General features: G+C 46.7%; 2 protein-coding genes across 2 annotated transcripts in view; both read right to left on the reverse strand.

The window, feature by feature from the left end:
- LOC134568392 (dimethylaniline monooxygenase [N-oxide-forming] 2-like) overlaps positions 1-22,242 on the reverse strand; it is a 489,265-nt gene that overhangs the window by 328,401 nt on the left and 138,622 nt on the right. The window lies entirely within an intron of this gene.
- Positions 1-22,242, reverse strand: part of CFAP92 (cilia and flagella associated protein 92 (putative)) — a 219,034-nt gene that overhangs the window by 155,783 nt on the left and 41,009 nt on the right. Inside the window, exon 7 of the mRNA XM_063426966.1 lies at positions 17,453-17,616. Within this exon, the coding sequence (XP_063283036.1) occupies positions 17,453-17,616 (164 nt within the window). The remainder of the gene's footprint in view (positions 1-17,452; positions 17,617-22,242) is intronic.

Raw genomic sequence — 22,242 nt, forward strand, 5'->3', positions numbered from 1 at the left:
AAACAGAATAACGAGAAACAAGCCGAGGTCAAAGGGTAGGAGAAAGTCACAATGTCAGTATAGCAAGCCAGAGAGTACGTAACCAGAAAGCACACGTTCACAATCAATACTATGAAGCAAAGACCACAACAGGGCACAGAAAGACAGGAAAGGTAAGTATTTAAATCCTAGCCTAAATCCTGATTGGCTAACCACCAATCAGTATTAACAAACACACGTGGGGGATATCTATACCCCCCACTGTGTTTGTTGCACTGTAGCTTTAACGCCGGGTCACGTGAGTGACCCCAGCGCTTAGATAATAGTGCCGGCTCCCAGCGTGCAGCGTTAGACATGCTGCCGCTGGGAGGAGGAGAGGAGGACGCGAGCGGCGTGTCAAGAGGAGAGGACGCCGCTCGCATATCGGTAAGGGGAGAGGGGACCCGTGCTGCGAGAGGATTGCAGCCTCCCCTCACCGCCGCCCGCGGAGCCCTGACATAACCCCCCCCTCGAAGACCGCCCAGAGGGCGGGAAGCCGAAGGCTTCAAAGGAAACCGCGCATGAAAGGAGCGGACCAAGGAGGGGGCGTTTAAGTCAGAGACAGAAACCCACGACCGCTCCTCCGGGCCGTAACCCTTCCAATCAACCAGATACTGCAACCGACCTCGAGAGAAACGAGAATCAAGGAGAGCAGCCACCTCATATACGTCACTAGAGACTGCGCGAAGGGTATCGGAACGCCTGAGAGACCCAGAGAACCGATTACAGAGCAAGGGCTTCAAAAGGGAGGTGTGAAAGGTGTTAGGTATGCGCATGGAAGGGGGTAAGGCCAGGGAGTAGGAGACAGGATTCACCCTACGCAACACCTTATAGGGACCAAGGAACTTGGGCGCGAACTTCATCGAGGGAACCCTAAGGCGGAGATTCCTAGAGGACAACCAAACCCTATCACCCGGAGCATAAGAAGGAGCCGCACATCTGCAACGATCAGCAAATCTCTTTTGAGTAGCAGCAGCACGACAAAGAGCAGCATGGACCTGATCCCACATCTTCCGTAAGGAGGCGAGGTGCTCGTCCAAAGCGGGCATTCCCTTGTCAGAGAACACACCGGGAAGGACAGCGGGTTGGAACCCATAAGCCACCATAAAAGGACCATAAAAGGACCATAAAAGAATGAGACACAGTGTTTCTGGCAAACTCAGCCCAGGGAAGGAGATGGGACCAGTTGTCCTGGTGTGCATTCGTGAAACAGCGTAAATACAACTCCACAGATTGATTTGCTCGTTCGGCAGCTCCATTAGATTGCGGATGATAGGAGGAAGTAAATGATAAGGAGACCCCCATCTCAGCACAAAAGCCTCTCCAAAACCTAGAGACAAACTGAGGGCCCCTGTCAGATACGATATCTTGTGGTATACCATGCAAGCGGAACACTTCTTTGGCAAACACCTGAGCCAACTGAACCGCAGAAGGTAGCTTCTTAAGCGGAATGAAGTGCGCCATTTTGGAGAACCTATCCGTTACAGTCAAAATTACTGTCTGCCCATCAGATGAAGGAAGATCCACAATAAAGTCCATGGATAAGTGTGTCCACGGTTTCTTGGGTACAGATAGGGGCATAAGGAGTCCCAGGGGTTTAACATTAGGGGACTTACACTGTGTACAGACACGGCAAGCCTGCACGTAATCTACCACGTCTTTTTTGAGTGAGGGCCACCAAAACTGTTGGAAAAGACCCTTGTAAGTCTTGGTAACCCCTGGATGACCAGCCGTTTTGGCTGTGTGAAATAAAGTTAACAACTTCTTTCTGTCTTTTACTTTCACGTACAGCTTACCAGTAGGAGTCTCAGAGGGTGCTTGGGATTGGTATGACTTGATACCATCAAGAAAAAGAGACGAGATAACCAAACGGGTAGTAGCTATTATTTTAGTTGTGGGTACAATGGGCTCAGGAGTGGAGGTAATAGAATCTACAGGTTCGTACTGGTGGGAGATGGCATCAGCCTTGACATTTCGATAACCAGGCCTGTATGTGATTATGTACTGAAAACGTGAGAGAAATAAAGACCATCTAGCCTGACGAGAGGATAACCTCTTAGCATCTGCGATATAGGATAGATTTTTATGATCGGTTATAACCAGAATCTTGTGTCTAGCTACCTCTAACAAGTACCTCAATTCTTTAAATGCCATCACTATAGCTAAAAATTCCCTGTTCCCAACGTCGTAATTCTTTTCAGACTCTGACAAGCGTTTTGAAAAGTAACCACAGGGAAGGAGGGGTTCGTCATACGATTGTCTTTGTGACAACACTGCTCCTATACCTGATTCAGAGGCGTCTACTTCCAGTACAAAGGGAAGGGAAGGATCAGGATGGTGTAACACAGGGGCAGTGGCAAATGCCTTTTTTAGAGTCTCGAAGGCCACAATAGCATTAGGATCCCAAACCCTGGGGTGTAAACCCTTTTTTGTCAGTTTAGTGATAGGGGAAATAATGGATGAGAAGTTTTTAACAAACTTTCTATAATAATTGGCAAACCCTATAAATCGCTGTATTGCCTTAAGTCCTTGGGGAAGGGGCCAGGACAGTATAGCTTCCAATTTTGAAGGATCCATGCTGAATCCTTGTTCAGAAATAACATAACCCAGGAATTGTACAGAAGTTTGGTCGAATAAGCATTTCTCTAATTTACAATAAAGACCGTTCTGCAACAACCTTTTAAGCACCATCCTAACATGAGTATGATGTGTCTCCAAATCTGGAGAATATACCAGTATGTCATCAAGGTAGACTACGGCACAGACATGCAGTAGGTCTCTAAGGACATCGTTTATGAGATCCTGAAATACGGCAGGAGCATTACACAATCCAAAAGGCATGACTAGATACTCGTAATGCCCACTGCGTGTATTGAACACCGTTTTCCATTCATCGTTCTCTTTGATACGAACAAGGTTATAAGCCCCCCTGAGGTCTAGTTTTGTAAAATATTTAGAACCTTTGACACGATCAAACAACTCCGTAATGAGAGGGATCGGATAGGCATTTTTAATCGTTATATTGTTTAGTGCTCTGTAATCTATACACGGTCTCAAATCACCCTCCTTTTTCGCCACAAAAAAGAAACCAGCACCAGCCGGAGAGGAGGACCTTCTAATAAAACCTTTAGTTAAGGCCTCCCGTATGTACTCCTCCATGACCTGGTTCTCTTTCTCAGAAAGAGGGTAGACCTTACCCCTAGGAGGCATAGTACCCGGTAATAGGTTAATGGCACAGTCATACTCACGGTGTGGAGGTAACTTATCTGCCTCCCTTTTTTCGAAAACCAATGCAAGGTCTGCATATACAGAAGGGACAGAAACAGAAAGTGGTTTAGCTGTGGGCACGTTGAGTAAACAAACGGGACGTACCTGGGCCATACAGTCTCGTTGACAAGATTCCCCCCAGGAGAGTATATCTAAACAACCCCAATCAAGTACTGGGTTGTGTTTAACTAACCAGGGAAAACCCAGAACGATGGTAGCAGTAGGGGAGTCAATTATTTGGAAGGTTAATCGTTCCTTGTGTAAAGCACCCACAGACATAACTATATCTTGGGTTTCATGGGTCACCAGAGGTTTCTCAAGTGGTCTACCATCTATGGCCTCAACGGCCAAGGGTGTGGCCTTTCGGATCAAAGTCAGGGCTGCGGTTTTGGCAAAGTTCTCATCCATAAGGTTGTCTGCCGCACCTGAATCGATCAAAGCTTTGGTTGTTCTAGTGGTTTTATTGACCAAGAGAGAAACCGTAATAAACGGTCTGGAGATGGACACATGAGGGGACAAGGTCATAACACCCGAGGCCGACCCCTCTCTGGGCCTTAGGTGCTGTAGTTTCCCTGTAACTTAGGGCAGGTATTACAGTGGTGCCCCCTCTTACCACAATAAAGACATAACCCCTCCCTTCTACGATACGTTCTTTCAGCCTCAGTTAACCCTGTAGCACCCAATTGCATGGGTTCGGGGGATGATTGTCTAGGAGCGGGTAATGCTAGTAATGCAGTACTGGGTAGAGCAGGTAACACCCGCGTATCCATCCGTCTTTGAGTACGCCTCTCTCTAATACGGTTATCAATAAGGATTACATAGTCTATAACATCATCCAGAAGAACAGGCAGTTCCCTGGATGCTATTTCATCCAGTATGTAAGCGGCCAAACCCTCCTGAAAGGCTGTTACGAGGGCGTCATTATTACAAAACTACTTCAGCTGCTAGAGTGCGGAATTCGATAGTATAATCCGCTACAGATCTGTTACCCTGTCGAACCCTAAGCAGAGCTTTGCCAGCAGAGGCAACCCTACCGGGTTGATCAAACGTGCGTTTGAATGCTGACAAAAAATCTGCAAAGGACATAGGAGACATATTTTCCCACATGGGGTTTGCCCATGCTAAAGCTCTCCCAGACAGGTGGTTTATCAAAAGGCAATTTTGGACCTGTCGGTGGGATAGGAACGTGGATTCATCACCAAATGGATGTAAATTTGATTGAGGAAACCACGACACAAAGCTGGGTCACCACTATAGCGCTGTGGCGGTGTCATATGGACTACATGAGCAGGAACGGGTACTGGAGTGGTAATGGGTTCGGGCACAGCAGCAACCGCCTCCTGGACGGCAGGCTGCAGGTGTGCAGTACGAGCCAGTATGGTCTGCAAAGCCTGAGCAAACTGATCCATACAGTGGTCCAAGCCATCCATTCTAGCCTCCTGATTAACTAGGAGCTGTGGTATGTCAGCAGGTTCCATTATGGCCCTGTTGTAATGTCACGATTCCGGGGAACCCAACACGCTAACACACACACAGACACACACACAGAAAGTGTGCAGTACCGGTCCTTAGAGTGGCCGGGCTAAGCACACACAGAATAGTCAGGAGACAAGCCGAGTAAGGGGAACCAGAAAACAGAATAACGAGAAACAAGCCGAGGTCAAAGGGTAGGAGAAAGTCACAAAGTCAGTATAACAAGCCAGAGAGTACGTAACCAGAAAGCACACGTTCACAATCAATACTATGAAGCAAAGACCACAACAGGGCACAGAAAGACAGGAAAGGTAAGTATTTAAATCCTAGCCTGAATCCTGATTGGCTAACCACCAACCAGTATTAATAAACACACGTGGGGGATATCTATACCCCCCACTGTGTTTGTTGCACTGTAGCTTTAACGCCGGGTCACGTGAGTGACCCCGGCGCTTAGATAATAGTGCCGGCTCCCAGCGTGCAGCGTTAGACATGCTGCCGCTGGGAGGAGGAGAGGAGGACGCGAGCGGCGTGTCAAGAGGAGAGGACGCCGCTCGCTTATCGGTAAGGGGAGAGGGGACCGCGCCCGCGGAGCCCTGACATCTCTATTGGTCGTTGCAGGTTAGGCATGAGGAGTTCCCCAGACCCTAGGATGAGATCGTCCGAGAAGTCGGAGCTGTCATCGGGTAGGCCGCCATCTTGGCTTGTGAAGCGCCATGCGCCTGCCGCCACAAATCCCCAATATTCATGCCCAGATTTGGTTTGTCTTCTGTTTTTTGGTTTTGCGTCCCATTTCTGTGTGGGTTGGTCGGGGGTCCCAGCGGTGTCGAGTTATGTGGGTTTTTGCAAAGTTTTTCACGCAATTCAGGCCTAGTTTCACGGAGCTCAGTGGAGATGCGACCGTTCAGATCGGATGCTTGGCTTCGCCCCCGAATGTGATGATTTTTGAAGGACAAACATGTTCTTTTTTACCTTTTGATATTATTTGCTTATTTTTTATTTTGTAATTTAGTTTTTTTGAAACATACTGCAATTTATTCGGTTTATACTGATTTCAGAAAGGTTACTCAAACAATTACAGAGCCCCAACATTTTTTGTCATAAAGGTGAGGGTAAAAAGCACGCACTAGTATCCTTTAATCTTTAATTTAAAATTTAAAATGTTGTGTTGTAGATTTCTGATATGCTGTGATATTTTATTATTATCGCCATTTATATAGCGCCAAAAGATTCTGTAGTACTTTACAATATTATCAGAGGGGGGATTTAACTATAAATAGGACAATTACAAGAAAACTTACAGGAACGATAGGTTGAAGAGGGCCCTGCTCAAACAAGCTTACAGTCTACAGGAGGTGGGGTATAAAACACATTAGGACAGGAAACAGCAATCAAATAAGGTGGGAGTGAAGCAGAGCTGGAGGAGAGAGTAGAGTGCTGCCCTTTAGGAGAGAGCAAGAGACAGGTTTGTGAGGTAGAGGTTAGTCTGGGAGGCCATACGCTTTCCTAAAGAAATGGGTTTTAAGGCACTTCTTAAATGATTGAAGACTAGGGGAGAGTCTGATGGCTTTAGGCAGGCTATTCCATAGGAAGGGCTATTCCGCCCGCGAGAAGTCCTGCAATCGTGAGTTAGCCATAAAGGTGCGAGCAGAGGGTAGGAGAAGGTCATGGGCAGAGCGGACAGACCGAGAAGGGGCCTACCTATGTATCTGTGGGGAGATATAAGAGAAGCTAGAATTGTTCAGTGCTTTATAGGTATGGGTTAGCACTTTGAATTGACTCCTATAGGATACAGGAAGCCAATGTAAGGACTGACAGAGGGGTGAGGTGTGAGAGGACCGACTAGAGAGGAAAATCAGTCTGGCGGCAGCATTCATTACAGACTGCAGCAGGGCAGTACGGCTATTGGGAAGACCAATTAGAAGAGAGTTACAATAGTCCATGCAAGAGATTACTAGAGTATGGACAAGCTCTTTAGTAGCATCTTGTGTGAGAAAGGGGCAGAGGCAGGCGATGTTTTTAAGGTGGAATTGGCATGATGAGGATGTGGTGTAAAGGTGAGACCAGAATCGAAAGTAACACCAAGACAACATGCTTGTAAGGATGGGCTGATATGGGTACCACCAATCTGAAGGGAGAGCGAGAGAGGAGGATTAATATTAGGAGGAGGAAAGACAAGAAGTTCTGTGCTGGAAAGACTGAGTTTCAGAAAGAAGGAGGACATCCAATCAGAGATATAAGAAAGGCAAGAGGTGACACGTTGCAGGACATCAGGGGAGAGGTCAGAGGAGAGATATATCTGAGTGTCATCAGCGTACAGGTGGTATTGGAATCCAAATGAGGTAATAAGTTTGCCAAGAGAGGCAGTGTAAAGAGAAAATAGAAGGGGACTAAGGACAGAGCCTTCCAAAAGAGCTTGTAACTGAGAGTCTTTGGAGCTAGTTGCCGTTGTGTTTGGGAACCCAGGCTGCAAGAAAGAATCTGGGTTAGATCAAACAGCAAATTAAAGGTGGGGAAGACACCGATATTGAGGTGAGAAATGTCAGCTAATACGAAAAAATAAATAAACAGAGGAGAAAGTATTGAGATTTAAAGATATGAGGATATTAGGTCATAAATGGTGGACATAAATTAGCAAGACTATTAGCACAATAACTAACAAAATAAACATTTATGTAAACAAGAGTTTAGCATGGAAGTCACAACATTAACAATAAAGCAGTTATACTATAAGAGAGAGAAGTGGGAAAAAAAAGACTAAGAAATATATGAATAAAAAAAGGGGTGCTGGAATTCTTAGGTAGACCATCCAAAATAGCTACCTCTGCATAAGGCTTGTAGCTGAGAGTCTTGGAAGCTAGATGCTGTTGTGGTTGGGATCCAAGCTCTGTATAAGGCTTGTAGCTGAGAGTCTTGGGAGCTAGTTGCGTTTGTGTTTGGGACCCAGGCTCTGCATAAGGCTTGTAGCTGAGAGTCTTGGGAGCTAGTTGCGGTTGAGGCCCCAGTGGACAGGGGCACATGTATGAGTGTGGGATGGATGATGCATGATTGGCTATATGCTACATGTGGGAGTGTGAGATGTGAGGAAGTGGGTGGTGACAGATCAGACTCACCTCAGTGCCACTTAGGAGCCGGGCCAGCAACAAGTTTCTCTGCCTCCTCCTGTTGCTGGGCTTGCTGGATTTTCTGCCTGGGGCCCTGGATGCTGGATCCTGGTTGTTACAGCCATCCTGTGTGCCCTCAGGGCTGGTACTGGTGCTGCTGCTGCTGCAGACGGTGGCCTCCTCCTTCCCCAGCAGCCTGGCGGTGAGGTTCCCCTCCCCAGCGGTCTGGCTCCCCCTGTGGCACCCTCCCTGGGCTCCATGGGCACCCTGCCTGTGTCTCCCTCCCTGGGTCTCCCTCCCAGTGGCTCCCCATGGGCACCCTCCCTGTGGCTCCCTCCCCATGGGCTCCCTCCCTGTGGCTCCCTCCCTGGGCACCCTGCCTGTGTCTCCCCTCCATGGGTCTCCCTCCCAGTGGCTCCCCATGGGCACCTTCCCAGTGGCTCCCTCCCTGGGCACCCTTCCTGAGCTCTGTGCGCACCAACTCTCCTCCCCGGGCCAGAGTCTTCAACTGGGCCGCGCGCCTGGACCACGTGGCGCGCGACCTGCTCCGCGCCCGGTCCTTCCGCAGCCCCTGCTGTCCGGGCGGCGGCATCTGAGGTGGACCGCGCCCCCCCCCTGGAGGTAGTGGGGTGGCGGAAGTTTGGCAATCGACCCGGGCGGCATGTGGGATGCCGCCCAGGGTCCTCCCCTCTCGGCCGGCGGTGGAAAGTGGGCCCCCTGCGGGGCACGCGGGGTGGCTCTCAGCCGCTGCCGCTGGGTGGGGAGGATCTCCCTCAGGGGCTATACTTGCTCCCTGCCCCTCCCTCCCCCTTCCCTTTATTATTACTGTGTCCCCCCCTTAATTATTGTGCCCGCCCTCTATTAGTGTCCCCCCCTTTATTAGTGTGCCCCCCTTTTTTTTCATTGTTGTTCCCCCCTCTATTATTGTGTTCCTTCTCTTTCTTTATTGTCCTCCCCCCTTTTTTCTTTTGTTCCCCCCTCTTTCTTTATTGTCCCCCCTTCCTCCATGCTGACCTTCTTTGTCCCCCTCCCCCCACCCCCCCTCTCCTTACCTGTGTCGGCAGCCTCCTGTCCTGAAGCGTTGGCTCTTCCTCTCTCCACTGCTGCTTCAGGCTTTGGGTGCAGTTGCCGGATCTCCTTGTCATCAACTCCTGGGTGGTGGGTTTGTGGTCGGTATTCTGTGGATACGTGCTTCCCGATGGGTTGTTCATATCCTGCTTTTACGATGATTGCGTCTTGCTTTCCTGGAGTGGGTGGTGCGGCAGGAGGCAAGGATTGGCTTGTTGCTGCGTTACCTTGATGGCTTTTGTGTGTGGGCCTTCGCTGATTTGTCGACTGTTGCTCGACTCGGTGGAGCTTTGGGGTCCTCTTGGAGCACGATAAGACAGTGGGGCCCAGTGACGTGCCTTAGCTCCTTGGGTATCAGAATTGACTCTGTGGCCATGGAGTGCTGGCTGCCGCGGGATAAGGTTGAGAGGGTGTGGCGATGGGCAGGGATCTGAGGAGGATGCAGCTGTGCATGCTGCAGTCCCTGTTAGCGAGGTTGACCTTCCACTGCCGGGTCAGGCCCATGGGGCAATTGTCCCGCAGGTGCCTGGTGGCCGCTACTACCGGGACCTCAGTATTTTATCCGGCTCTGAGGGTCTGGGTTTCCTTCCTGACCGAGTATATTGGAAGGTCATCTTGGCAGGCGCCGGAAGGTGTCCAGTTCGGACTTGCCCCTCTATACGGACGCGGCTGGCTCTGTCTGGTTGGGGCGATTCTGGGATTGCGCTGGTGTGCTGACATGGTCGGCGGCGTGGTCCGCCTCCGACTTGACCAGGAATCTTGCCTTCCTGGAGCTTTTCCATTGTGGTGGCTTGGATTTGTGGGGTAGGAGCTACAGGACCGTCAGGTCGTTATTCACTGTGCCAACCTCGGGGTTGTCCAGGTGATTAGCCAGCTCTCTGCCCCCCTTTTCTCTTTTGGTACTTCCCCCTGCTCCAACGTCTGGTGATCCGGTGCCCGTGTCTTCATGTGTCGTGTAGGTCCGGTTCCTCTTGGGCCAAAGTACTCCAGGGTATGGGTGGAATGGCAGGCGCGGGAGTCAGTGGTGTATCTTGGTTTTGTGCTGCCCTAGGCAGGACAAAACTCAGACACCCCCCCCCCCCCGCGCGCGCGCCACCCCCACCCAACCCTTACCCCCTGCCCCGCCTTCTAAATACACACACATTCACTGACAGATACGCATACACTAGCTAACAGACACACACAGTCAGACACACACAGTCGGACACACACACACTAACAAACACACACAGTCGGACACACACACTAACAAACACACACTAACAAACACACACACACACTAACAGACACACACAGTGAGACACACACACACACTAACAAACGCACACAGTCGGACACACACACTAACAAACACACACAGTCGGACACACACACACTAACAGACACACACAGTGAGACACACACACTAACAAACACACACAGTCGGGGACACACACACTAACAAACGCACACAGTCGGACACACACACTAACAAACACACACAGTCGGACACACACACACTAACAGACACACACAGTGAGACACACACACTAACAAACACACACACAGTCGGACACACACACTAACAGACACACACACACACACACTAACACACACAGTCGGACACACACACACTAACAGACACACACAGTGAGACACACACACTAACAGACACACACTGTCGGACACACAGACACACACAGTCACAGACACACACTAACAGACACACACACAGACACACACTAACAGACACACACACACACACTAACAGACACACACACACACACACACACACACTAACAGACACACACACTCACATTCACACTAACAGACACACACACTCACATTAACACATTTTTTTTATTTACTCCCCCCCCCCCCAGCCTCCGTACCTTTGGGAATGCTGGGGGTGGGGGGGTTGTGGCTGCAGGGCGGCACTGGCGGGCAGGCTGGGCGGCCGGCGAGGGAGCTCTTCCCCTGAGCTCTCTGCTCAGCTCCCTCGCGCGCCGCCCGCAGAGTGAGGCTGGGAGGCAGAGCCGGAATAAGACGTCATATTCCGGCTCCCAGTCTCACTCTGCGGGCGGCGCGCGAGGGAGCTGAGCAGAGAGCTCAGGGGAAGAGCTCCCTCGCCGGCCGCCCAGCAACCAGCCCAGCATGTCTGTTAGCCGCAAGGCTAACAAGACATTTGCCTTGGGCATTTGGGGGCGGCGTTTTTTGCCGCCCCCTGGAAAATGCCGCCCAAGGCAAATGCCTTGTTTGCCTCGCGGCTAATACGCCCCTGGCGGGAGTCAGAGGTGGGTGTATTTGCGGGTTCGCCTGCTCGTTACAAGGTCTGTTGTGGCTGCTGGAGCGTTGGGTTTCGGCGGATATGTCGCCCTCCGTGGTGTCCTTGCGCATGTCCAGTTTAGTTTTCTGGTTAAGTCCCAGGGTTGGGTGGCTGTCACCACGGAGTTTCTGGTATGGCATGCGGAGTAGGGCTTGTGCAGGGGTCGGTTTATGTGGATCCAAAGAGGCCGGTTTTGGGGGCCCTCTGGGCACAATTGTGCCAGGTGCTCCCAGAGGTACACCTCGTAGTTTCTTCATTTCTTTGGGGCCATGGGGTTGGGGTATTGGTGGGTCCGAACTGGTCAGCCGGTAGGGGAGGATTCTGTTTGCGGATGTCCGGGATGGTCAGGACCAGGTGTCCTTCAAGACTCGTCCATACAAGACCGACATCCTTTGCAAGGGCAGGTGGGTCCCGCTAGCAGCGGTCCCAGGATTGGACGCCTGTCTGGTCTGGGCGCTCAGGGAGTCCGCGGTACGGCCGTACCTGGCTGGCCCAATAATGGTATACAAGGAGGGGAACTTCCTCTCCCATTTTCAAATTCTTTGGCGGTCGTTCTTCCCGCATTGGCGCTGCGACTGAGGCCTCTCGGCTGGGTATGCTGAATCGGGATGTGCGGAGGATAGGAAGGTGGGACTAGGAGATTTGTTCCGGTGTGCGGTTCATATAGGGATTTGGGGGGATGCCCATTTCATCAGGTTTTGAGAAGGAGGCGGCAGATTTGTGCGGAGGGGGTTCATTTGACTGAGGTCGAGCTCGACCGTTTTAATCTGGCCATTCGAGAGACGGTGGAACAGGCCATGGTTACTTTGTTTGGGGTTCACCGCTGATTTAAGGCTTAAAACAGCGGGATGTGGCGGGGGTGTGTCCTTGCCAAATAAGGGATGGTTTGGTACATTAGATGAAAAAGGGGCCCCTGCCCCCATATACACACACATTGCCCCTGCCCCCCATATACACACATTGCCCCTGCCCCCCATAAACACATTGCCCCATATACACATACAGGGGCGTATGGGGGCAGGGGCAATGTGTGTGTGTGTGTGTGATAAGAAGGATTTTTTTTAACCCCTTTTTAACATGTCATGTGTCCTTAAGGGGTTAATGTGTATGTGTTTTTTTTATTTATTTAATTAAATAAATGTTATGTCCCCCCTCCCTTCTTACCTTTACTGGGAGGAGGGGGGACATCTTTCGTTCCCTGGTGGTCCCAGTGGGGTTCATTGGTGGTCCCAGTGGTAGGACTGAACTCTAGCCCGCGCTCCAGGGCTAGAGTTCACTCTCGCGAGATTTGGAGCGTTGCCGTGGTAACCGCGGCAACGCTCCAAATCTCGCGAGAGGAGGACCCGGAGGAGCTGCTGGTAACAGCTCCCGGGTCCTCTCTCCCTCCCCTGCCGGTCGGCTGTCAGTAATGTGCCTGCGGACCGGGGAGGGAGATCACTGATCTCCCTCCCCGGTCTGCAGGCACAATGCAGGGCTGGCACTTGGGCAATGTCAGCCCTGCACTAACCGGCAGGGGAGAATCTCGGGGGGGGGGCAATTGCCCCGTTGCCCCCCCCTGGATCCACCACTGTACCAGGTTGGACGTGTCCCCACTGGGTTGTAAGTCGACCAGTGGGGAGCATTATGGTTGGGCCCCACCGAGTTGGTGGGGAGCCCTGAAAAGGAAGATGTTTTTATTATGCCGAGGGGGGGAGGTGAGAGCCTTGGAGAAGTTAGATTGGCAAGGACGGTTTCTTTGGTTACTGTATGACTATATGCAAATTGTTTATGTTAATTTATGATAATTATTATTTCACTATATATGTTAAAGGAGTTATACAGTATTTGGTTGCGTTAATAAATGCTGTGGCCTGTTTTCTCCAAGAAGTTGTCTGTCGTTATTTGAAGGGGTAAGTTATGGTTTTATGGGGGATGAAGGGAATGCTATCCAATGCCCACTACGTACATACAAGGCCCCAGGGAGAGTGCGCAGCTTAGCGGACAGGGGCACATGTAAGAGTGTGGGATGGATGATGCATGATTGGCTATATGCTACATGTGGAAGTGTGAGATGTGAGGAAGTGGGTGGTGCAGATCAGACTGACCTCAGTGCCACTTAGGAGCCGGGCCAGCAACAAGTTTCCCGCCCACCCTCCCTTTGCCGCTTTGGCCCTGGGGGGTTCTCACAGTGAGGCGGGGGTGTGTCCTTGCCAAATAAGGGATGGTTTGGTAGATTAGATGAAAAAGGGGGATAATGGCCAGGTCTCATCCTCCCCCTGTCTCTTATGGTGAACCTGGAGGAGGTACCAGGTTGGATGTGTCCCCACTGGGTTGTAAGTCGACCAGTGGGGAGCATTATGGTTGGGCCCCACCAAGTTGGTGGGGAGCCCTGAAAAGGAAGATGTTTTTATTATGCCGAGGGGGGGAGGTGAGAGCCTTGGGGAAGTTAGATTGGCAAGGACGGTTTCTTTGGTTACTGTATGACTATATGCAAATTGTTTATGTTAATTTATGATAATTATTATTTCGTTATATGTTAAAGGAGTTATACAGTATTTGGTTGTGTTAATAAATGCTGTGGCCTATTTTCTCCAAGAAGTTGTCTGTCGTTATTTGAAGTTGTAAGTTATGGTTTTATGGGGGATGAAGGGAATGCTATCCAATGCCCACTATGTACATACATGTTTGGGACCCAGGCTCTGCATAAGGCTTGTATCTGAGAGTCTTGGGAGCTAGTTGCTGCTGTGTTTGGGACCTAGGTTCTGCATAAGGCTTGTAGCTGAGAGTCTTGGGAGCTAGTTGCTGTTGTCTTAGCACCCATTAGGCATAACAAGCACTTGACCTGTAGTTGGTGCCTATTTACAGCACTTATAATGTGCCTTTTGGAGCTTAGGTTGGCAGGGGCCTTTGCCAGTGTCCCCTGCTGACAAGTCAAACAGTTATAGAGGGTGTAAAACTGTTTTTCCCGCTCCTCTAGTGTGAGACTGGCCAGTAACAATATTTTACACAGGAAATGCCTTGCAGGGGGAGCAGATATAGCATTGAGTGATGCACTCCTCTAACAATCATAGGAGGTGAGTATTTTGCGTGAGCTTATAGTCCTTCAAACACCCTATACCTAAATTTAACCGCTCTCACTGCTCAATTCTCTGCCATTAAAGACTAAAATCACATTGTCCATGGAGCCCTAGGCACACCTATCTGCATGTGACTTGCACCGCCTTCCTAAACACTTCCTGTAATGATTCATCTATCTTTTACATTTCTTTTATTGCAAATTTTGTTCAATGTAGACTTTCTTATCTCCTGCTTTGTTAATAGCTTGCTAGACCCTGCATGAGCCTCCTGTATGTAATTAAAGTTCAGTTTACAGAGCAGGACATAAAAACTTGTAAAGTCGGTTACATAGAGACATAGAAACATAGAATGTGATGGGAGATAAGAACCATTGGGCCCATCTAGTCTGCCCAATTTTCTAAATACTTTCATTAGTTCCTGGCCTTATCTTATAGTTAGGATAGCCTTATGCCTACCCCACGCATGCTTAAACTCCTTTACTGTGTTAACCTCTACCACTTCAGCTGGAAGGCTATTCCATGCATCCACTACCCTCTCAGTAAAGTAATACTTCCTGATATTATTTTTAAACCTTTGTCCCTCTAATTTAAGACTATGTCCTCTTGTTGTGGTACATAGTTACATAGTTACATAGTTACATAGCTGAAAAGAGACTTGCGTCCATCAAGTTCAGCCTTCCTCACATTTGTTTTTTGCTGTTGATTCAAAAAAAGGATATAAAAAAAAAAAAAACCCAGTTTGAATCACTTCCAATTTTGCAACAAGCTAGGAAAAAATACCTTCTTGACCCCAGAATGGCAGTCAGATTTATCCTTGGATCAAGCAGTTATTACCCTACATTGAAAGATTATATCCTTGGATATTCTGTTTTTGCAAGTATGCATCTAGTAGCTGTTTGAACATCTGTATGGACTCTGATAAAACCACTTCTTCAGGCAGAGAATTCCACATCCAGATTGTTCTTACAGTAAAAAAACCTTTCCTTTGCCTTAGACGAAATCTTCTTTCTTCTAGTCTAAACGCATGACCTCGTGTCCTATGTAAAGTCCGGTTTGTGAATAGATTTCCACACAATGGTTTGTATTGGCCTCGAATATATTTGTATAATGTTATCATATCCCCTCTCAGGCGACGTTTTTCTAAACTAAATAGGTTTAAATTTGTTAACCTTTCTTCATAGCTGATATGTTCCATTCCTTTTATTAATTTTGTAGCCCGCCTCTGCACTTTTTCTAGTGCCATAATATCCTTCTTTAGAACAGGTGCCCAAAATTGCACAGCATATTCAATGTGTGGTCTTACCAGTGATTTATAAAGAGGCAAAATGATATTCTCGTCCCGAGAATGAATGCCCTTTTTCATGCATGACAATAACTTACTGGCCTTGACCACTGATGATTGACATTGCACATTGTTGCATAGTTTGTTGTCTATAACAATTCCCAAGTCCTTTTCGTGTGTTGTTATCCCTAATTCGCTTCCATTAAGGGTATACGTTGCTTGTATATTCTTTACGCCGAAGTGCATAACTTTGCATTTTTCAACATTACATTTAATCTGCCATTTGAGTGCCCAGTCCTCCAGTCTATCTAAATCCATCTGCAGCAAAGTAATATCTTGCTCACATTGTATTATTTTACAAAGTTTTGTGTCATCTGCAAACACTGAAACATGACTTTCAATACTGTCTTCAAGATCATTTATAAACATGTTAAATAGAAGGGGTCCCAGAACAGACCCCTGAGGGACACCACTTGCCACCTCTGTCCAGCTTGAAAATTTACCATTAACGACAACTCTTTGTACTCTGTTTTTAAGCCAATGTTCTACCCAAGAACAAGCATTTTTATCTAGACCGATTTCCTTGAGTTTGAACACTAATCTTCTGTGTGGAACTGTATCAAATGCCTTGGCAAAGTCCAAATAGATCACATCCACTGCAACACCCTGATCTGTACTTCTACTGGTAGTTTTTCTTCTTTTAAATATAGTCTCCTCCTTTACTGTGTTGATTCCGTTTATGTATTTAAATGTTACTATCATATCTCACCTGTCTCGTCTTTCCTCCAAGCTATACATGTTAAGATCCTTTAACCTTTCCTGGTAAGTTTTATCCTGCAATCCATGAACCAGTTTAGTAGCCCTTCTCTGAACTCTCTCTAAGGTATCAATATCCTTCTGAAGATACGGTCTCCAGTACTGTGTACAATACTCCAAGTGAGGTCTCACCAGTGTTCTGTACAATGGCATGAGCACTTCCCTCTTTCTACTGCTAATACCTCTCCCTATACAACCAAGCATTCTGCTAGCATTTCCTGCTGCTCTATTACATTGTCTGCCTACCTTTCAAATTAAACCATTTTGTTTTCATGCAGGCTGTCAGTCACAGTCAGGGGAGGTGTGGCTAGGGCAGCATAAACGGAAACAAAATCGATTTAACTCCTAAATGGCAGTGAATTGAGCAGTGCAATTTAAGAGTCATGATCTATACACACAAGCAGTTTTGGTGACTATAATGTTCCTTTAAGTCCTCAAATTCTAAACATGAAACAAAGCTCTTCACCTTAATCCTTGGTTTAATTTCTCTTAAAAACTGAACACACCATGTACACCAACACGGTACTTAAATTTAACCTCACTTCAACCATAAACCCAATAATACTAAACACCCCTTATACCACAACTGTAACCCCCCTCAAGTTTCTAATCCTCTAAACCAGGCTTCCCCAAACTCTGGCCCTCCAGATGTAGGTGAACTACAACTCCCATGATTCTCAGCCTATCTTTTTTATTCATGGAATCATGGGAGTTGTAGTTCAGCAACATCTGGAGGGTTGGAGTTTGAGGAAGCCTGCTGTAAACATAAACATCCTGCATAACCTAACTCTGCCATTAACCTCTTCATTTATTCACATGTTGTTGTCAAATCTGAATATGTTTTGTTTAGATTTTTAATAACTGCACTGTCCAGTGCAAGAGGCACCTCAGAATTCTGTGATATGGTTAAAGGAATAGGTACAACAGGATGATAAGGAAAAAGGGAGAAAAGGACACAGAGATAAACATTTAAATGTGTGGATAAAAAGGTAAATATTTGGTCCTTAAGTTGATTCAGCTGTTATCTCTACTTCAAAAGGAATAGAATAAATACCACACTTACTCTTTGATGATACATCATCTGTTTTGTGTCCTTTTGGAGATTTTAAATTTAATCTGTATTTCCTAAGAGCAGCCTCCAAATTTATATTCTCAGTCTCTCCTGACTCTCTCTTTAGCCTTAAACCTGCTGTCATATCTGCAGAATCATCATGAACAACAGGTAATCTGGAAAAAGATATTGCAGATAGTAAACTCTAGATGAAAGTCTTTGTCCCTCAGACAAATTGCCAGGAAAATTCAAAGTGAATATAAAAACACTATAGTGTTTTAGTGTAACGTGTATAGTTCTAATAGTGCCATGGAGGTCCCCAACCCCTCTGTCAGCAAGATAAGAGGTGATTTTACTCACCTTTTTCAAGTGCCACACGTGTCTGTGTATATTTAATACATTAAATATACATAAATGCCATTACTGCATGATATAAAAATAAACTCTTAACACAGACTTGTGCCTTAAATCTATTTACTCATAGGCTCACTACGCTACCATAAAAAAAGCTGCATAAATACAACATATAGGGCAAATAATTATTAACATACAGAATATAAAAAAATATAAAAATCACAGAAAACATGCATACAATTAATTGTGTATTTTTTAATTGGTGGCATATCCAAAAACAGATTTAAAAAAGGTTGTTTACTGCGATCCGCTGCCTTTCCAAGCCCTCTCCTCCTTGCCCAAACCAGACTTTCTAATGCAGGTCAATGAGAAGTTTTTGTTAGGCAGGTGCTCTGAGCAACTGTCTGCCTCTTGAGTTTAGCTCCACTAAGCTAAACAAACTGGGTGGGGGGTTGTAGCACTTATATAAAAGCCATTGTCTATTCAAAGCTTAACTTTTTGTAAAATTTTTCAAAAAAGAGTACACAGTCTTCACACATACACCATTGTAGTAAGTGCTTTTGGGGTCTGGAGATGAAAAATGAGGAGGAATGATTATTATTATTATCATTGGCATTTATTTAGCACCTACTTATTTCACGGCACTTTACAATATTATAAAGCAGGAAGTGTAATAAATGAAACAATTACAAAATGGAGTGTGGCCCTTTAAGAGAGCAAAAGATAGGTTTGTGAAATAGAAGTTACTCTGGGAGGCCATAAGCTTTTCTGAAAAGGTAGGTTTTGAGGGACTGGACGATTGGCGACTAAGGGAGAGTCTGATGGGTGTAGGCAGACTGTTCCAAAGGAACGGAGCGTTGCACATGCGAGTTAGCAGTAAGGGAGCGATCAGCAAACAGGAGAAGGTCAAAGGCAGAGCAAAGAGAGCGAGAAAATGCGTACCTACACATTAGTGAAGCAATGTAATGGCTAGAGTTCTTTAGAGCTTTATAGGTAAGGGTTAGTATTTTGAATTGACTTCTATACGTACAAGAAGCCAAAATAAGGATTGACAGAGGGGCAAGGTGTGAGAGGAAAGACAGGAGAGAAAAATCAGCCTGGCAACAGCATTCATTACAACTTTAGAGAGACAGTATTGTTTCTGAGAAGACCAGGTAGGAGATAATTACAGTAATCAATGTGAGAAATTACTAGAGCATACACAAGCTCCTTAGCAGCATCTAGGGTAAGAAATGGCCGGATATGGACAATGTTTTTTTAAGGTGGAATCGTCAGGATTGACAACAGACTAAACATGAGGTGTAAAAGTGAGGCTAGCAACAAAGATAACACAAGATAGTAAGCTTGCAAGTAGGTCTGATGTGTGTACCATTGTCACGGTTCCCGGTTCACTCCTTAGGTGATATTCCTTTGTGCAGTACTATTGATCACCACTCTCCCTGTTTGGTGCTATTCCTTACTTTTATGAATATTAAGCACATCAACTGGCCCTTGTTATGCACCTTTATAGTCTGGCCTCAGCATTCCCTCTGGGTCAGATCATTGGTTTCTTGTTCCTGTGTCCTCTGGTCTTGTATCCTGTGTCCTCTGACCCTGCATCCTCTGGTCTTGTATTCCGTGACTTTGGTCCTGTATCCTGTGACTCTGGTCTTGCATCCTGTGGCCTTGTTTCCTGTGACTCTGACAATGCATCCTCTGGTCCTGTGTCTCTGGTCTTGTTATTCTGTGACTTTGGTCCTGTATCCTGTGACTCTGGTCTTGCATCCTGTGGCCAGGCATCCCGTGATTCTAGCCTTGCATCCTTTTGGCACAAGATGTATATCCTGCGGCTCTGGACCTGAGCCCTGTGTCTCTCATGGTGCCTGCCCGGTCTTGCCCAGCGTACTCCATTTAACCTACAAGACTGTACCTGATACTCTGCCTGCACCTCCCGTGCTAGACCTAGGTATACTGTATTTTTGTATTGGCATTGTATTATTACTGTAAATTGTTTGGTTACCTTGTGTCATTTTTTTGTTTCATAATATACTTATTTGTACTTATTTGTTCATTCTTTTGTGTTTATAATTTTTTTCTGCATATTGGGTTCCTGCACTTAAATGGATATTGCTGTATCAGGGCAGCACTTCTTCCTAACATGACAACAAAAGAGGAGGATCAGTATTATGAAGAAGAAAAATAAGTTGTTCAGTTTTAGAGAGATTGAGTTTCGGAAAGTGGAAGGACATCCAATCAGAGATGGAAGAAAACTGTTATGCATAGGGAACAAATCCGTGTATGCCCCACTAATATATACGCATGTAGTGGGGGTGGTATATAGGAACTGAATCCACTGTTGCATGAGTTGTCTCAGTCCCATATGTTTTAGAACTGCAAAAAAAGTAGTACCAACACACTTTATCAAAAGCCTTTTCCACATCAGTGGAGAGGAGGAAAGGGCTTCTCGAGGAGCGCTGTGTCTGATAGACCAATGGCAGGGCACATATGGTGTTGTCCCTCGCCTCCCTGTATGGGATGAATTCCAACTGATCAGGGGAAAACAGCCCATGCAGAAGTGGCCCCAACCTGGCCGCCAAAATTCTTGCAAATAACGGAGACCACATTTTAGCAAGGAGAGCTTAGCTTGCTCAAAGTCCTGGCCCTCTTTTGGCAGTATGACTTTTGCCATTTGTGTGGGGAATCATATGTCCCTCCGTGATGGAATTGAAAGCCACTAGAAACTTTGGGTATAAAGTGGTTGCAAAGTGTTTAGAATACTTAAGGAGTAAGTCATCGGGGCTGGGACTTTTCCCTGCCTTGGAGCTCCTAATCGCAAAAGCCAGTTTTTCCTAAAAGACCTCCACTATGTCTGCCGGGACATTTGTGCCTACATATTTGGAGAGGTGGGAACAATGCGTTTTTCTGTATTGTCATTGGGCATGAGCGTGGGAATATGACGTATAATTCAGAGTACTATTGCTTCACAGATGTGACTATCTGATCTGGAAGGTGACACATTTGGTATGTGGTATTTTGGATTCGTACTTACTATGTTGTGGAGCATTTTTTTCTTTTTATTAATCATTCTTGCCAGCAGTTTTCCGTGTTTTGTTGCTTTCTGCATAAAAGTATGATTTGGTACACCGAGGTGCCCTGCTGTAAGATACCTGCAGTATAATTGATTGTTTGCTCCGAGCCTCTGTTAAATCCCTTAAAAGAGACCCGTCTTGTGACAGTTTGTGAGTCTAAGTTAGGTTCCCTATTTTTTTTTTTTTAGTCTGATCACACATGGTACTCTCCTTAGACTTCTTAAGTGTCGAACTTTGGGAAATAAAAGCTCCTCTGATAACACTCTTGTGGGCTTCCCATGTAGTGAGATGTGATGTGTCCTGTGACAGATTTTCCTTGAAGTATTCCAAGGGGAAAATTAATTAAAACATAATAGGTTTGAGCCCCGAACACTCTCCACACACAAGTATGAGCACGTCCCCCAAACGTCAAGTGTGTAAACCACTAGTGGCGCATAGCAAATATAAAGTTTACATAACCATACACAATTGTGGCCTTAGGATTTAGTCAGATCTAGTCATTTTAGATTTAATCAGTGAGGTCTCAGTAGAGTAGAGGGGGGGGGGGGGGGGGTCGGAGGCCCGATTGAAGAGGGTTGAGGAGAAAGTTTGAATTGAGAAAGCAAGCAAGACGGGTTAAAGCAAGTTGTTCCAGATACATTGAGAAATGGTGCAGGGTTATAGGACAATAGTTGGAAAAGGAAAACGGGTTGACATGCTACAACAGTAGCATGTTTAAGGGGAACAGGGACAATGCCAGAAGAAAGAGAACAGTTGAAGATATGCATTATGATACAAGATAGGGGGAGAGACATCTGATAAAATGGGATGGAATTAGGTGGACAAGTGTTGGGGAAAGAGGAAAGGAGAAGCACAGCCACCTCCGGTTCAGTAACCAGGAAGGTAGGAAAGGTACGGACTGCAATTAAAGTGCGATTGAGAGGAAAAGAAGTGAAGTGGGAAAAATGATTTTCTTAACTGTTTAATCTTGTCAATAAAATAGCATGAAAAGCTATTGGCTAAAAGTTTCCCTTGGGGCGTGGCCACAGCAGGGAAAAGAGTTGAAGAAAAAGTATGACAGTTTATGGTGAAGGCTGTGCTGTATGAACGCAAGATTAATTTAATATGGAAAAAGTCTGACAAGTTGCAATACTTCATCCAGCAGAGTTCAACTGAACTGGAGTATCTCTGCAGGTAGCGGGTCGACTTAGTGTGCCACTGTTGGAGGTATATCCTCCGTAATGTGTATGTTTGGAACAGGGTTACAGAGTCCAAAGCATATGTGAGGGTAGCATTATATTAGGAGATAGCCATAGAGGGACAGGAGAAGGTAGGGATGGATGAGAGTTGAGAATGGATATTAACTGAACAGTCACTGGAGTTGAAGATAAATCAGGTTAC

This window comes from Pelobates fuscus, chromosome 7, assembly GCF_036172605.1.
Source record: "Pelobates fuscus isolate aPelFus1 chromosome 7, aPelFus1.pri, whole genome shotgun sequence".
Lineage (NCBI taxonomy): Eukaryota > Metazoa > Chordata > Amphibia > Anura > Pelobatidae > Pelobates > Pelobates fuscus.